Source organism: Kryptolebias marmoratus, linkage group LG13 (assembly GCF_001649575.2).
Source record: "Kryptolebias marmoratus isolate JLee-2015 linkage group LG13, ASM164957v2, whole genome shotgun sequence".
Classification (NCBI taxonomy): Eukaryota; Metazoa; Chordata; class Actinopteri; order Cyprinodontiformes; family Rivulidae; genus Kryptolebias; species Kryptolebias marmoratus.
This window is the reverse complement of record NC_051442.1, coordinates 12,743,933-12,762,295: the sequence shown is the minus strand read 5'-3', so window position 1 is coordinate 12,762,295 and position 18,363 is coordinate 12,743,933. Positions and strand designations below refer to the sequence as shown.

At 44.5% G+C, this 18,363-nt stretch overlaps 1 protein-coding gene across 1 annotated transcript in view; it reads left to right on the top strand.

The window, feature by feature from the left end:
- Positions 1-15,372, top strand: part of nrxn2a (neurexin 2a) — a gene marked incomplete in the record, with an annotated part of 142,128 nt that extends 126,756 nt beyond the window's left edge. The window contains 5 exon segments of the mRNA XM_025006366.2: positions 1,425-1,596; positions 4,958-5,047; positions 6,767-7,095; positions 9,210-9,294; positions 12,697-15,372. Of these exon segments, the coding sequence (XP_024862134.1) occupies positions 1,425-1,596; positions 4,958-5,047; positions 6,767-7,095; positions 9,210-9,294; positions 12,697-13,499 (1,479 nt within the window).
- Between the last annotated feature and the right edge of the window lie 2,991 nt (positions 15,373-18,363).

Genomic DNA, 18,363 nt, shown 5'->3' with positions numbered 1-18,363 from the left:
GACGGAGCCGCTGAAGTCAGAAGTCGGCCTCTCAAGCTCAAAAGCTGTAATATTAATGGGACGCTCAAGGTCTCCGAAGAGGTTTTGCACTTCTGTACTTAACACCAACTGCGGCAGTATAAATAATTATCTTAATTTCAAAGGAACTTCTTGAATGATTTTGCATATGATTAGGGGTGGAGACCAAACCAACCGAGACGGCTTTTACATTATACAACAGCCGCCACCGCCAAGACCGGAATGGGGAGGAAAAAAAAAAAATCTGTCTCCACGCCTTAATTTATTTAAAGTCGGGAAGATGTAGGAAAGGGAAGAAACGGTTATATTAAAAGGCGAACGTGGAGCTGTGACAAAAAGGTCAGGCCCGGTCTGGCGAGTCGATGCGCTCCCCGTCTGCCGCGGGAGGCCCCGGCAGTCCTGCAGGGTTTCGTTTTTTTTTCATTAAAAGACGAGCCCAGATCCATTTCTACTCTTTTATTTATCCTCCGCTCTCCGTTTGAAGGCGGGGTGGAGCACAACCAGCTGCCGCATTCCAGGCTGTTTGAGCACGGATCTGCAGACTGTTTGTCCTCGATAGCAAACAGAGGCTCTCAAACGGCGCAACGCGTCGACGTTTAGGTGCTGGCGCATCGGCACGCGCTTCACATTCGCTTCGGGCTGTTTCCTCGCAGCCGAGGCTTTATTACAACCCGACTTGTGGGCCGCAGGATCCGTTGGGTTTGGCGCATGCCGTGCATTCGGATAAGACTTTTAGGGCAGCGAGTGAACGAGCCCGAGCCCCCCCTCCGCCCGCACACGTCTTTGTTTCCGATGTTTCTGATTAGCGCCACCCAAACGCCAGCTTAAGAAGCAGCTTTGACCTTACAGGGAGGTCGGTCGGCCCGGCCGGTCGGAGTACGGGGAGAGCTGAAAGCGAGGGAAGTCGCTCAACCAAACGACAACACAGCCGGATTCTGTCAGGAGTGATCAGGATCAGGAGACCTGAGCTGACTGTGGAGGAGAAACTGGCTCTGAACCCCGGAGAAGGAACCCGACGTGTTGTTCATGTCACAAAAAAATAAGTTTTTCTGTTGAAACGGGGTTCCTAACATGACATTAGCTTTATTAGTGAATCAGTTTGACATGTTGGAGAGTCTGCTGCCTCGTGTTGTCAGGTTGTTTTTTTTTATATATAGTTGTAATGAACAGAGTAGAGGTCCATAACTGGACCAGAACCAGTTTCCTCAATCATCAGGAAGTGTCCCATAATTCCCTGCTGCTAAAAAAAATGTCAGAAATGAAGTTTCTATCGCGCTCCCTCCCAGTGCCTTTTCCTTAAAGCGCCAAAAAGGCCAAGTTTGAAACAGTTACGAGCTGAATTCAAGGAGCTGCGCTTCTGCCTCGGTGTCCCGTTTGATTTACCGCCGCCGTTGTCTCGCCCGCAGGATCAAGGAAAGATCGGCGTCATCTTCAACGTGGGGACGGACGACATCAGCATCGACGAGCCCGCCGTCATTGTGAATGATGGCAAGTACCATGTTGTGCGCTTTACGCGCAGTGGTGGGAACGCCACTCTCCAGGTGGACAGCCATCCTGTCATAGAGCGTTACCCGCCAGGTAAGCCTGCAGACGGCCGACGTCTGTTCACAGCTGAGCGTTTGTCTGATTTGTGGAGAAATTTGTGGGTTTCAGAAGCATTCCAGTATCTGTTCATGTAGGATGTATTTCTCAACTTATCATCTTTACTTTCACTCCACACACACACACTCACATATATTTTGCTAACCATGCTGTTATAAATAAAGCTAATGACACGAAAGTTATTTACAACAAACATGCTTTTAATAAATGTGGTTGTTTTCCATATTTTCTAAACAATGAAATGCTTATGTCGTACTTTTGTGATTTATGGACATTTATTTGCTCAAAGTCGGTCCTAACTGAGGGTGAATAAATTCTTGTTGACCTTTTTTTATGCAAAATCACAAAGCTTATACCTCGCCTTGTGTTTAAAATGATGTTAGCTATGCCTGATTTTGAATCAGGAATATTTTAATACTTAAATGGAACTAAATATCAAATATTTACAATAACTTCACAAGCTACGGGAGGCCATAAACGCGAGAATAGTTCATGTCCTAAAGAGGCATCTCGTCGTCAGCTGCGATAAAACGTGTCATGACCGAAAATCCACCCACCTGAATACGTGCAAAACGCACACAAACTGTGAAAAGATGTTTAAAAAAAAAAAAAAAAAACCCACAGAGTCGGTGATCACGACTGGCTGTCCTTTAACCCGCTCTGAACCAATCAGCTAATTAACATCATTCAGAACAGGTGTGAGCTGGCAGAGCAGGAGGAAACCAGATCCCCCCCCCCCCTGCCTCCAGCTGCTGCTCACACACACACACACACTCTCACACAGCCCACGGTTTTTACATAAATCAGAATAGTATAATGTAAACAGCCGTGTGTGTGTGTGTGTGCGCATCTATTTTCAGCTCCCACTCAGGAATCAGTGCTTTTTTTTTTTCCTTCTTTTTTTCGAACATTTCCAAAAAGGTGAATTAAAAACGGCTAAAGTGCACGAGAGCAATCCCAGGAAAAGGTTCTGTTGCCGCCGAGCGAGCGAGCGCGCCGCGATCCGTTTCCGCTCGCCTGAAAGCAGAGCAAACCCGGTCATAAAGTGCGCTAATGTTTTGCCGGAGGACGCCGCCGTCTCTGTGACGCTCCGCGTTAAATCGTAACCACATCATGAAACGTTCTCCCTCTTCTCACCTGCCACTCTATAGTTTCACCCTTCCTGTTCGTTTGATCACGTTCTTAAATAAATAAATAAAAGAAAAAACAGGCCTGAAGAAACGGAATTAATACAGACGGAAAACGAGTCGGCTAACAAAGTTTATTTTATCTCTGTTGTTTGGTTTCTGACACGTTCGAAAGGAGCTCATTTCATCTAAAATGTCAACAAGAATTAATTCGATTCTCAATTAGTGTTAAACTGAGCAAAAAAATAAAAAAATAAGATCCCGCTCAAATGGTTCCCTGTTCAGAAATAATGAAGTTATTGCAGATTTTCTTGTCGTTACCTTTTTTTGTGTGTGTTTGCTCGCGTTTGAAAGCGAGCCGCAGAGATTCCTTAGCTTCCGTTTCCGTCTTTACGGCAAAAACTGAACCGTGGTTCTGATGCTGCGGCTGACTCTTAGCTGTAGGCAAACACGTGGCAGCAATGAGCGTTTTTTTTCCTCTCCACGTTTGCTTGTTTGTTTGTTTGTTTATCTTTCTAACCCAACTGCAGTTTTTACAACGCCTTCACGCCAACGTGCTGATAACGTCTCAAGGGGTGGGGGCCACTTCATGCTCAATTATCTGCCGAGTGAAAATTCATTATTCCCGTTTCACGTTTATCAACCCCAAAGCAAATAAAGCTGAGCGATTATCTGGGACGCCGCCTCGCACCTGACAGTAACGCGCGCCACGTAATAACCGGGGCGGCTTCTCGCCAAGAACTCGTCTCCGGGAAAGACGGGGCGGACGCGCCGCTCGACGTGGCCGCCCCAATTAAAAGCGAACGTCGAGAACCTCCTCCTGCGGGGAACGTCGCAAAGCAGCGGTTGTCAAGTGCTTCGAGACATTGTCAAAGTTGAGAGGGCTAAAAATTGACCACCGTCAAATACGGCTCGCAGGCTGAGGAGTTGACATGAGGCAGGGGTTGTTTTTTTTTTTTTTCTTTTCTTTTGCGGACAGATGAAGTAAGAGCCAGTCTTGATGGAGCAGATGGACGCGTCTGCTTCGGGATCACTAATGGACTCGGGGCATCGCTTCGAATCAGAGCCCACTAAAGGTGAAGGAGGGCTGCGATCATTAAGCCTGAGCTGTTTAGACCCTTTCAGAGTGAGAGTAGAGTCCTAAACCCCCGACGCCGGAGCTGCCGGAGCTGTCCGCAGTGATACGGGAAGGAAACCCGCAGAGCTCGAGCAGGCCGCGATCTTTATGCATGACAGCGCCGCGCCAGATCCATCTAAAAACTCCCATGCTCGGTGAGACGGCGAGGAGACGATGAATAATGAAACTATGCTTTCCCCCACTTTCCTCGCCGGATAGAGATCCCGTTGAAGGCCGGTGGGGGCCCCGGCCTCAGACGCGACGCCTCTTTGAACAGGACTTCAGAGGCGGTGGCTGCTGCCTCGATGAAAGTTTAACAGGAGCTGACAGACTCCAATCGGGGGTTAGGGCACTTATTGAAATACTGCTCGGCCATAATGAACGACGAGGGTTCTTAAGAGGCCAAAACTAGGGTTTAACAGCAGTTAGTTGTCTCGGTTACATTTACTCCATATTTTAGGATCGGTGAATTGGAAAGATGGTTTGTGATTGCACTTACTGCTTTCTAACACATCTAATATTTAATAACCTCCTTAACCCTGTTCAGAACGCAGGTTTAAGGTGAAAAACGTCTTGGAGCTACGGTGGAGCGATAAAACCAATCCAGGGGTTTACAACTACAAGCAGAGCTGTGCATGCTGTGTAAATGTGTTTTTCTATGCTTCTGCTTTATATATATATGTGTGTATTTTGGGGTCAGTTTTGTTTCTGCTTAAGTGTCATGGATTTCCTGATTGTCTCTGCTCAAGTAACAGAGTTTCCATGTGTTTTGTTTTTTCGTGTCTACTGAAATGAACCTGTCTCTGCGTAAACTTCTGTTTCTGTTGTTGATATTTGCAGATTTCACTTTGCCTAACTTAAAAGCTAAATAACTCTAACTAGTGTAGGAAATTATAAATAGCCTAAACGTTACTCTAACTGTTATAATAACTAGGTAACATTAAGTAAAGCACAAGTGTGTGTTTTAACTCGCAGCTGGATGAAAATTGCTAACTTGTTAATCCTGTTAGCCCTCATAACCTTTGTTTTTAACCATGTGACTTTTCAGCTTGCAGACTTTAACCTTTAATCTGTCTCTCCAAATTCTTTGAAGGACACTATGATAATGAACGACTGGCTATTGCCAGGCAAAGAATCCCATACAGACTTGGTCGGGTAGTTGACGAGTGGATACTCGATAAAGGTAAAAAATTAATTGATTAGTTAATTAAACCTTGAAATAACTAGAGAATAACCTTTCCCCATAAGAGGTGCAGTGCCAGAACACAAGCGTGACGAGGGTCAAGCTACCCTGATCCAGATTTTCCAAGTGAATTGGAACTTGGATTGGCAGTGGATTTGAACGGCCACACTACAGCCTTAAGAGAAATTAAGTGTTAAGCAAAGAGGTGTAATAGTCTTACTATTGACCATCCTTACACCTTGTGAAGATGCTGCACCTTTAAGATATTAAACTAAAATTAAAAAGCTCATAACCCTTGTCTGACCTCCATTTACCCTCCTTAACCACTGTGTGTAAATAGATATTGTGTGTAATTATTCGACATAAACCCATTAAAATGCTGTCTAACATTTTCAATAACTCTAAACTAACTTGTTGATAATATATATATATTTTTTTTCAAATCCTTTAAACCTTTTAAACCCTAACGTTTTGATGTGATTAGACCAGGGAAACCATTCTTCCTTTTCCTTGTGTCCTTGTATATTTTCTTGTTGTACTGCAGTCACACCAGACTCCCACGCTAAGTGTTTTACTGCAACAAAGAAGCCATGACAGCCATCTAAAACACAGTACTTCACTGTTGGCAGCCGTTAGCCATTTATTTAAAAAAAACAATTGGCCAACCTTAATTACAATTTAGCATATTAGTAAAAAAAAAACAGTTATTTGCAATTTGACCTATTAGCCTACAGCTCATTTACTATTTAGCTGTTAAAAAAAAGCTATTGGCTATTTTGCTAAATGAATAGCAAAAAGCTAAAGAGTTTAGCTTATTTACTGTATCTGTTTATTGTTCTAACAAGCAACAACCGTAGCTATTTCTTCAGATAGCAAATAGCTATGTGGTTTAGCTTTCTGCTAATTAGCAGTTAACTTAGCTAGTTTGCAATTAGTGTATAAGCTATTTGCTTATTAGCTTTTTCACTATTTAGAAAATGAGTTATTAGTAAATAAGTTATTTGCAATTCAGTTTATTAATCTATAGTTTATTCACTTATTAATTGTTGGCTAAATAGTGAATAGCTTTGTAGCGTAGTGTATTTGCTAATTAGCAAACTAAGTTATTTCGCTTAACAGCAAATAGCTTTAAAGCCTAGCTTTTTGCTATTTGGCAAAAGAACTTAGCTTATTTGCTAGTTAATGAGTATGCTACATGCTAATAAGCTAAGTTATTATCTTCATTCCCTAATTAGCAAATGAGCTAAGCTAACCATTAGCTGTGAAGTCTGTGATTTAACACAGTGAGGCTGCTGACAGTGATCATTGATCTTTTGGCTGCACACAGTCACAAGTATAGCAATATATATATTTTTTTTGTTTTCAAATTTTAGAGCTAAGAGAATAATAGACATTTGCCCTTTGCCCTAACTTGTTTAGTGATAAATAGACATCTAAATAAACTTTCAGCCTTCCATTGCAAGTGTAAAGTCAAATTTCTAATCTCGCTTGTAGCCAGTGTTTTTCTTGTAAAGTTGACGTCTAAATAAACATTAAAAACTACCTAAAAAAAAAAAAAAAAAAAAAGGAAAGAAATACTTTTAATGTCTGGAATTGCTAAAACTGGCCTAATGTAGATGATCTCCCAGTGCAAACAGTCTCCCTTTTCTCCATGTCTACTTTATCATTCTCTCCACTTCTTTGTCTGTTCTTTCTCCGTGTCTCTGTGTAACCTTACAGGGAGACAGTTGACCATCTTTAACAGCCAGGCGGCCATTAAAATTGGCGGCTCTGACAAGGGCCGGCCCTTCCAGGGTCAGATTTCAGGGCTGTACTACAACGGCCTCCAGGTGCTCAAACTGGCAGCCGAAAACGACCCCAGCATCCAGGTGGAGGGCAACCTGCGCCTGGTCGGGGACTCGCTCTCCGTGCTGACCACCGACACCACCTCCGCCACGCCGCTCGCCGTGTCCGATATGTCCACCACAATCATGGAGACCACCACCACCATGGCGACCACCACCACCCGCAGGCAGCGATCGCCCAGTCTGAGGGAGAGCATCTCAAAGGTTGGATGAGTTAGAGAAAATTTCACTTTCTGTGTGGCGTTTTAGTCCTCTAACAGCTAAAACAAAGGATTAAAAGTGGTATTATTAAGCTTCCTGTGTAACACCACGCCGAGATCCTTCTTTATGTTCATAGTTACGGAGTTTTCTTGCACGTCTTAATGACATATAGGCTTCACGTTAATGTTTGGGCCCACACTTTGGGTCTGTTCAAACAGAGCAGAAACTCTAAACGGAGGTTTGAGGAGGCACCTCGTGCTCGAAAAGCCACCCGCAAGTATCAGTATGATTTTAGAGTCCTTTAAACTCGAATAAAAGAACACCAACACGCCACCGAGAGAAATCAGATAACTTCTTCGACCCTTTGGCTACTTTCTGAACTTGCAAAGGCTGTGACATTTAATAACGACGAGCCTTGGTTCCTCTACTACTGCAGGAATGGAAAAAAAAAGAAAGAGAGAAATAGTCCTACTGGCTTCTATTCTAATTTCAAGGTTCTTAATCGTCAAACATCTTAATAACTGTACATTCATAAATAACGAGCATGCACACTTGGGCAGGACTTTGCTGCTGTTTTAAAAAATGAAAAAAAAGGTGTGGAAAAGTATTTGCTTTTAGTATTTTTTTTTTTTAAGTTTGAACAGGACTGGAAAAATGAAAACAAATTATGGAAAAACGTTGAGGCTCTTCGTGGAGCTCTCTTCAACAGGCAGGGTATTAATCGCTCATAAGCTTTACAAAGAACACCACTTCAGAAGATTGGAACTATATTTGAACCCCTGCGAGTAAGAAGAAACACTCGTCATGCACCTTTTTTTTTTCAGAATTATTGAACCTCTGCTTTCCATCTCTTGTGTACAGTGAAATCTGTTCTGTAAAAAGGGTTGTACTAAAAAAAATGAGCAGAAGATCCTGTGAGTCTGAGTCTGGAAATAGAAAGGAACGGAAAATTATCCAGTCCAAAAATTAAAAAAAAATATTTTGTCATCCTCCATGGCAGCAGAACAGCTTCAATCCGGTGGCAACCCTGTTCCCAAGCACCTGGTGTCACTAACTATTAAAAAAGAAAAAAAAAATCTGAATCTGCCCCATGATCCTTATCTGCATTAAGGAGTAATGGGTTTTTGTTCAATTGTGCTTGACAGATGAAGAAAGGAGTCCATACCTATGTTCTCCAGGGGTTAATAATGAAAGTCGTGAAGGGGTGCTTGGCTCCCCCTTCGAATGTCTTCTAATACAAATGAAAAACTACTGAGTTACAATGTAGGTACAGTAAAAAGGGGATCCGGGGAACATAGGGGATCCAGAAACATGAGGGGGATACTGGGAAACAGGTACTGGGGAATATATGGGATCTGGGTGATATAGGGGATCCGGTAACAGGAGGGGGGGAGGGGGTACTGGGAAACATATGCTCCAGGGAACATAGGGGATCCAGGAACATGAGGGGGATACTGGGAAACATAGGTACTGGGGAACATAGGTGATCCAGGGAACATAGGGGATCTGGGGAATAAAGGAGATCCAGGAACATGAAGGATACTGGGGAATATAGTGATGAACCCGAAGAGGGAGACGCAGCATAAAGAGATGCAAGGTAAATCCATCTAATTAAATTTGGTCCCACAAATCTGAACAGGGTTTTATTAGCTAACCAACCTCATATTATCGTATCGTCACATGTGACATAATCCCTCGTCAAGCAAATCATATAGAAAGAAATAAAACCACTTAAATGGCATTCAGCCTACAGGTGTTCTATCAGGAAAGTTTATTTGTTGTTTGTACACACGGCGAAGGAAAACAGCCGCGGGTGGTTAAGGGATAAAAAAGCAGCTGCGTTCGTGCTCATTTTTGAACACGCAGTTTTTACCAGAGTGGCTTCAAGCGAAAACACTACAGTGCTGCGCTCTGCGTATTTTTTTTTTTTCTTCTTCTTCTTTTTTTCCCTTAAATAGAACAGTCAGCAGGAAAAACCCGCTTCTAAAAACAACACGCTGCACATCCGGATGATGAAAATGTGTTAATTGTTCGGAGGACGGAGGAGAGAAATGAACAACTGTGTTTGTTTTCGCCGCTTTTTTTTTTTTCTTTTTCTTTTTGTTGTTGTTTTTCAGCCTCAGAGCTCTGACGACATTCTGGTGGCTTCAGCTGAGTGTCCGAGTGATGACGAGGACCTGGAAGAGTGCGAACCAGGAACAGGTGGGTCACCTTTAGGGCAGGTGGAGCATTTTTTTTGTTTGTTTCCAGCTCTTTGTCAAGCTGGTTCATGTTTCTGTTTCCGCTTCCCCGCTTCCGTTAGATCAGACAGCTTCTCTCGTTCCGTCTTCTTCATCCCTCCGTGTGCACCTGTAAGTCACTCAGATGTTAGGGGAAAAAAAAACTTTCGGATCGGGCTGCAGCCGTTGAGGCGGGCTGACAGAAACAAGCCCAGGAACCTAAGAATGAGCCTGACCTTATTACGAGGGCCTCCATTAATAATCTGACCTTATCAGAAGTGTTTGTTGTTGGCTGGCCCCGCGACGTGTGACTGAAATAAAGATGAAAGAGAATCCAGCAGCTATAAATATGTGCGCAACTCCTCCACAGCCGGAGGGCATTCTGGTTTCAAAGTCTAACGAATAACACGGAAATATATAAAACCAAATATAGACGTGGAAGAAGACGACGCGCCGATTCTCTGCGATATGCAAACGTGCTAAAATGCCGTCTGGCTCTTTGATAATGTGCAAAATTTGAAATGACCCTTTAAGGTTTGATTTCACAAGGAGCCAAGTTTATTTATAATCTTTGAACGAGGATTGAATCCTTTTTTTTTTTTAATCCCTAGGTGTTTTGTAGGTCTTTTTTGGTCATTTTTCACTCGCTCTCTATTTTTTCAAACATCTTTTTGTTTGTTTGTTTGTTTGTTTGCTGTTCAGCCACTTAACTTTGACCATTGACTCATCCGAGCACAAAGAGGTTCCCAGGCCCGAAACGTTAACCGAGAGTCGTGTCGACGCAACAAAAAAAAAAAAAAACTTTGCAAGGAGACGATAACTTCTTTTAATTGGACCTTAAGGCATTCTGTTCCCAGCAGCCTGTCACAGAAAAAAAACAAAACAAAACAACAAAAAAACACGCTTTGTTCCCATTTCTTTGGCTGGATTCTCAAAAACACAGCTTTACAGACATTAAATAGTATTTTAGCACCACCAAGGTGATTCCAAAAGGGCTATTTGCTGGAAACTTGCTGATCAGCCGAATGATGATCCAATCCAGTCCAATCCAACTTTGTTTGTAATGCGCTTCAAAACACCACAGCGGACCAAAGGGCTGTACAGAGTCGACAATAAAGCACGGCTCACACAAGACAAAAAATAAAAAATAAAATGGATCAGATAAAACCATCAAATCTATACAAGAGAAAAATAAAATGCAATAAAATATGATTGGCTTCTCCCAAAGGTGTTAAAAGCCGAGGCAGACAACGAAGAGGCCTGTCTTGAGACGGAGGGGGGAGTTCGTTCCACGGTTTAGGAGCTGCTACACTAAAAAGCATGAACCCTGAACTTAAGCCTAGATTTGGGGACCCCTCCGGAGCCAGCTGGTCAAGGCAGGGCGGGGCCGGGCCTTTCACAGATTTAAAAGCAAATGAAAGAATTTGAAGATGGATCCTAAAATAGAATAGGAAAGCCAGTGGAGTGAAGATAAAACAGTGGAAATGTGCCTTTACTTGTGCTGGTTAGAAGCCGTGCAGCAGCAGTTTGTCTAGTTTGGGCTCAGGATCCAGGTTGAGCCCCATGTTCCTCCCAGTTTGCTCGGTGTACTGGGCCAAGGAACCTAAATGCACAGGAGAGGGCCCAGTGGTGCCTCCAAAAGCCATCACTTCAGTCCTATTGTCACGTTAAATGCCATCCAGGCCTTTATGTCCTCAGGACGCCAAATAAGTGGACTGACAGAGCATGATGGTGCAGATCCTCAGTCGTCCAGGACACGGTAAATCCAAAAAAAAAAAAGGTTAAAAGCAGAAACAACTGGACTTCTGTTCTGTAGCTGAAGACGTTTCGCTTCTCATCCGAGGAGCTTTCGCAATTCAAAAAGCAGAGCGTGTGGAGCTCGAGCTTTTAAAGCTGATAGGTTCTGTACGCTGGATTCCCATGCAGGTTACACTCACTCCCCTCACAACAGAAGCTCGTTAGGGTCCTTGGTCGCCTGACTCACTGATGGGTCACTCTGGTCGCGTGAATGCAGGTGCTGTTTGGAGTGAAACTGACTGAGTATCAGGCCCAAAGCTCCCATGATAGGTTTTTGAAAGCTGAAATCTGAACTCTGGCCACAGTCGGTGACACCGGAGACCCCATGGCACAACCATGCTTCTGTCTGTAAAAACTGTTGTCATCCTTGAAATAAGTGGTGGACAGACAGAGGTCCAGCAGGGTGCAGATCTGGTCTGTGGGGTGAAGTTTAAGTCATGGTCCTTGTAGGAGTCATTTTCTGGCGGTTTCCACTGCTTTGTTGTTAAAATCAGTGGAGTTCTCTGTGTGATGAGGTGTGTTTCCTCTCCTGTTGTGAGGAAAGTGAGTGTAATCTGCATGGCAATCCAGCTTGAAAAGCTCGAACGCCACACTCCCTGCTTTTTGAACTGCGACATCTCCTCGGATGAGAAGCGAAACATCTTCAGCTACAGAATAGAAGTCCAGTTGTTTCCGTTATTAATCCCTTTTTTTTTTTGTTTGGACTGACAGAGTATGCGTTTGACTTTTTAACAAGGACATAAATCTGACCATCATCTGCATAGCAGTGGACTGCGACACCGTGTTTTCTTAGCGTGGAAACCAAGCGGGAGCAGATCGATGCAGCGCCTCTCGGGTCTGCCGCAGATGGTCTTTGTTCCCCACTCGTCGACGTTTCTTTTCAGCACACCCTGCAAAATGTATACAGTCACTGTCGCAAATAAAGAGAAAGGGGCCTTCCCAAAAACCGGAGAAAATATTGACGAAGATTACAGGAGGGTCTAGCTTCCCAGAAATTAGGGACAGCTTTTGGACCATCCAAGCTCTGGTGTCTCCCAGCACTCTCTAAAGCAATCTATCGGTGAAGAATCCACATTTCAGGTGTAGCTCAGAAGCAGCGTTTCAGTCCTTGAAGTTTGTCGTAATGCTTGTGTGACTCCTTCAAACAATAACCTGTCTGCTCTCTTGTCCTCCCGTCTGCCCACAGATGTGCATTCAGCTTCACTGCAGTTTGTGGCAATTTAATTTACTGATCTTTTTTTATTATTATTATCATTTTATTTTATTTTTTTATCTATTGTATGCTTCTTATTCATCTGCAGCCTCTAAGGGACCCTTTTGTGTTTGTGTCTGAATGTAAGCTTTTGATGTTTTTCTTTTTTTTTTTTTTTTTTTTTGCGTTATTAAAGATTTCTATTTTGGACACCCACTCATGTAAGAAATGTACTTTAAGGAGAATGGTAGGGCACAATGATATCACTGATAGAGCAGTCAAAATAAGTCTGTTTGCTGTAATATTCTGCATCATGAGCAGCCTGTGCCTCCACATTAGACCTGTTCAGTCAGAGCTCTAATGTAGGATCCCCTACCTCTTCTGTTTCCTTTCTAGGAGGTGAATTAGTGTTGCCTATTATTACAGTGGATTCCCTCGAGCCCCCATCCATCGCCACCCGTTACCCCGTCATCCCTCCTCCTCCCACCCTCCTCTCCCCTCTTGAAACCACCAAAGAGTCCCTGATCCTCCCTCCTCACCCTTCCTGCCCTCCGGACCAGGAGGACTGCGGTGACCCTGTGGAGGTCTCGGCCTTCGGCTCGGGGGAGATGACGGAATCCGACGATGAGGACTTTTACAATAACAACTCCCCCATGGTCACTGACAGGACAGTCCTTCCTCCGCCCCCCGCCGTCGGCGACGGCGGAGTCCATAAACCCCGCCCCCTGCCCCCCTTTGTTCCCACCACCAACCCCGACCAGCTCCACATCCCCGCGGGCAAAAAGCACAACCGCGACCAGGTGCTCCTGCCCCCCGCCCCTCCATCCTCCCGCAACACACCGGGACTAACGTACCCCCCCAATTTTCCCCATGTGCCCACAGCCAACCCCACCGCCTCCGACGAAAAGAACCAGCCCGGCGCCGTGGAGGTGATCAGGGAGTCGAGCAGCACCACGGGCATGGTGGTCGGCATCGTGGCCGCCGCCGCCCTCTGCATCCTGATCCTCCTCTACGCCATGTACAAGTACCGGAACCGGGACGAGGGCTCGTACCCGGCCGACCAGAGCCACGGCTTCGCCAACAACCCCGCCGCGGAGGGCAACGGAGCCGTGGTCAAAGACAAAAGCACAGCGACGGCCTCCGTGGCGAAGGCCATCACGAAAGGCAAAAAGAACAAAGACAAGGAGTACTATGTTTGAAACGGCGGAAGGAGACGAGGCAGATGGGGGACTGAGACGGGAGAGAGAGAGGACGCTTTTGTTTCGCTGCCTGAATTTGTCACGAAGATAGGAAAAAGTTGCGAGAAAGCAACTGCACAAAGCAAATATATATTACTTTTACATAATTTAAGGTTGCCCGGCTCCCAGTGGTGATAAGTTCGTCTCTGTGACACAAGATCTGACTCATCCTCTGTGTCAAAATGGGCACTCGGTCTGCGTCCACCATCTCTTTGTTAGTGTATGATTTCATTTTTTTTTTTTTTCCTCTGTTTTTAACTAGCAAGAGAGGGAAACGTCCACTCTGGCTTTGTATATAGCATGGAAATGTGAGGAAAGTGCTGAGAACATCCCGTTTCTTTGGACTTCTTTGTAATCCCGAGTCTCAATGTCCCCCATTATGATACATGAGGCAGAACAGGCCAGTTATTGAATTTTTATGGTAGATGAGCTGAGAGCTGCCCGGGCAGTCATCCTGAGCGCGCTCGGAGAGAGAGAGAGAAAGCCTTTATTCGGATAAGACATCACATCTGCAGCCTCCACGTTTTACGTTACGTGACTCTGAAACTCCCCCAGTCGCTCTGTGTGTGTGCGCGTGTGTGTGTGTGTGTGTACGTTCCAAAAGAAATGGTGTTATTCTATTCCGCTGCTGTAAAGGACACGGGGCTTTAAAGAAAAATCACAGCCAGCTGAAGGCGATGATAAAATCGCCCCCCCCCCCCACGGTGCGGCCAGTTTGACGAATCAGAAACAATATTTGTGTGAGCTAATGCGGTCGGTCTGCTACTCCGAGTGGGGGTAATTGTGAACACATGAACACATGAAGGTTGTCGTGGGTTGTTTTTTTTTTTCTTCTTCTTCCTCTATAAACACCACTTGTATGTACTGTACATATAAAGGTTAGCAGACTGACAGAGCATTCTTAAAGATGTGGATAAAAATAAAAACAAGCATCCAGGATTCCCGGCCCCAACCCCACTTTTTCTTTTTCCTGTTTTTTCTTTTGTTGTTTTTTTTTGTTTTTTTCATGACAGCGTCCAAACCGATTTTGTCCGCGGAGCTTTAAGAAGCAAAAGAATCGCATTTCAAGAAGATTTTCTGCTCCTCCCCAGAGGCTGATTCACTCCCAATCTTTTTTCTTTTTCTGCTCAAAACCGCCATTGGATCACTCAAAAAAGCTAAACACAAAACGGAAGCAAATCTCAGAGGTGAAGATATTCCCGGTGAAGCAGCCAAGCGTGTATTGTTTTCTTTTTTTTTTTTCCTATAAATTACAAAAAGACTATTCTACGGGATGAAGAATTACAGAATTTGTGAATTGTAACGATATTTCTCTGATATTTCGATGTACCCTGTTGCCACTCTTCTGAGCGCATCACATTTTCGGTCTCTTTCTCCGGTAATCCGGAAAACACACACACACACACAAAAAAATAAATAATTTTTTTTTTTAAAAAGCACACAAATCCTCAAATAGCTGCAGACATCTTGCGCTTTTAAATTATTTAAGCCGCTCGAATTATGCAGCGAAAACACAAGGATGAAACAAATCAATGTTTTATTTTTTTTTGGTGCATTTTTCTGTGTGCTGGATCTGATGATATGAAGCCATTCTTTCGGTTTTAGTTATTTATTCATGCTCTGTGATTTCCTGTTAACTTTCTTCCGGGTTTGTTTTCTTTCTTTCGTTTTTTTTTTTTTTATGAAAGTGCCATTCAATGTGAGCCGCTCAGCGCTCAGAAAATATTCCATTCCTCACTCATTGCTATTGTATAGTGTTCATGTGAAATGGATCTTAATATGTGTACAGAACGTGGATAAAGATGAAAATACACTTGATTATATACTTTGTACACACCTGCGTTGTTGTGGTGCTTTTCAGTCAATTTGTACAGAAACGTCCCGTCAGTGGAGTAATGTGTTTCCGGGCGTACAGTGCAGACACACACACACACACACACACACACACACACACACTGAAAAGTCTGTATGCTCACGAGCGAAATACTTTTAAAAATTAGATTTGGCAGGTCGGCACCGGGTCTGAGTTCGTGTTCGAGCCGGAGCCGCACGTTCGAATGAGGGGGAAATTGGAGCTGGCCACCGGAGGACCTCGATGCAACGCTGGCAGTCAGTAAACGCGTACGGCATGACCTGTTGGGTCGGGTATTGTCTCTTTGAAAGTCCGTACCAGGTTCTTGTCTCAGGAGGGGTGAGACTTACAGACGCCGGACGTCACTGACATGGAGCTGTGCCATCAGGATTCCCCGAATCACAACCAGAGATGACCTGAAGTCGGACCCTGCGACTCCTCACTCCATGATGCCAGTGGTAATTTCAGTGTGTCATTCCACATTATTGGCAGGATTGGTCTTCTCCCCTTGGGGCCAACACACGATTGCCATCTGTGGTAAAGCAGAACCGACTCGAGATACAACACCATTCGCCATTAGTTTACGCCAGTGGTGTCCGATTCTAGTCCTCGAGGGCCACTATCCTGCATGTTTTCCTTGTTTCCCTGCTCCGACACACCTGGTTCAGTGGTTAAATCACCTCTTCATGTTCTGCAGAAGCCTGTTAATCACCCATTGATTCAAACCAGGTGTGTTGGAGCAGAAAAACCTCTAAAACATGCAGGATAGTGGCCCTCCAGGACCAGTTTTGGACACCACTGTTTTCCGCTCCCTGGTTACGGGACAGCGGGCTCCCGCCGTGGTTTTCTGTAAAACCCGGTGCGTTCATCTCGGGCAACTGGAACCTTCTTGACATGTACGGTTTCCGACACCATCTGTCGGATGCTCCATTAGCGATGCCGTCACTCGCACCCTTTGGTGTCCATTTCTTGACCAGCCAGCTCTTTGCAAATTGAATATTTACATCCCCATCATTGGTCTTCTGCTTGTGCAGCAAATTACACTGAACCTACACAAAGACTGAACCATTCCTTCAGGGTATTGAATTTTTTTTTGGGGGGTTACTGAGTGTAATTTAGCTGTTGGCACAATTCAAAGTGAACTTAGGCAACAGGTGACAGCTGTGGTTCACACAATATCTATCAGGGTATTTTCCATTAGAACAAGTGACTAATTATCTATGAATACAAATGTACGTGATTTATCTCTTCTCTTTATATGCTGGCAGGAGAGTTGTTAGATTCGGGAACATTTTATAGTCGACAAAATACAATGAATTCACACCAATGTAATCTACAAGGATGACATTTAGCTAACTAAAGCAGTTAACATGTTTAACATGAAGAAACGGCCTCTCTCGCAAATAATGGGTCAAAGAATGTGTTAGAAATGGGTCTTACACTCGAGTTTCATCATCATTTTTTTCTTTTTTATTCGGCCTTCGTCCCTCTCACTTCCTCAGTCTCTGCTTTGGAGGCTGCACGCTTTTGGTGATTCGGTAACGTGTGGGTATCAAATATTTATCAAAAAATCAGATTCCTTTTTTGCAACATAACGTCTCGGTTTGAGTTTGTGCTGCCTTCAGTCGAAGAAGTTAAGCTGGGCGAATGTCCTGGGACGCTGCTGAGGCCCGTCACGGTGTGACCCGATCGAGGCTCGGTCGTGTTTCCACGGGAGGGGAGCGTGACTCAAGCGGTGTCCGGTCGATCGGACCCCAACAGTCCTGTCGAGTCAGTTCTGGTCCGGTAACCGTGGCTGGATTTGTTCCGAGTCTTTAGCCTGCGGCAGCTTTTTTTGTCCAGTTGGTCAGAGACACAAAGCGGACTTGTTTAGCTCCATTTAGTGTTATAGCGCGTCGCGAGCGAGCGGCGGCCTGAGACGAACCCGTGTCGGCGGCTGTTTCCTCACCTGGACTCACTGAGCTGGGGTCTGCTCTGGGGAGGTGCTGCGTGTCGTGTTTTGGACGACGAGGGTGGTATTTACTCTGGGCTGAATACAGGCTCATTTGGCCGCTCATGGACACACATTAGGGGCCAAACGCAGGCCTCTGCTGCAGCGGCTTACAAGGGATAGTTCAGATCTTTTGAAGTGGAGCTATTTTATCAACTTTACACTGTTGTCACATTTACATCACATTGTTTATCCTGCAAAAAAAAAAAAGAATTTACCAAAAGTGACCCTGGCTGCACTGAAAGCGCTAGCTGCTGCTGCTGCTGCTGCTTGTCCTGGCAAATAACCAAAACATCAGGAGGAAATGACCCTGTGATGTGAAACTGACAGCAATTTAAAGCAGTGGTTCCCAAACTTCTCAGCTTCCGACCCTTAAAACAACACTGAAAAAGGTGTGTGAGCCCATCTGTTGGCTGTTTAAATATCCAAAAGTGCTGATGATCCCGTTAAATAAGGGCATAATGACAACACAAACAGTCTTAGCAACCATTTTGCTATTTTTTAAATCTTTAAATGAATAATATTTTTATTTTTAATGCTTTCTTTCTTGGTTTCGGTTGTTAAAGTGACACGTTTAAGTAAAGAGATCAGGTCTACAGGCCTTTGAGTGTAAGTAGGTACTGGAGGGTAGCGTCTGTTTTTTTTTAAATTTATTTTTATTTAGCAATGAGAGCAACCCATTTAATAAACTGAACCTACTCATCTTTTAATGCTGTCTGAAGTGCATCGCACTTCACTGCCGCTCTTCCTCTCGTGTTTGTCGCCGGCAGCTGAGGTATTTCCCTCCTGCTGAATGGGCTGCTTCTGTTCAGGCCTGACGAGGTCCGATTTAAAAAAAAAAAAAAAAACGGGCGGGACGGCGGAGATCAAGAGCCGGATCCACTTCTCCAGTCATCGCAGCGCCGTAAAGACCAGCGTCAGGATGTCCGCTAGATGTCTTACATGCCACATACCATGAGCATTTGTTGTGCAAATTCTGCTAA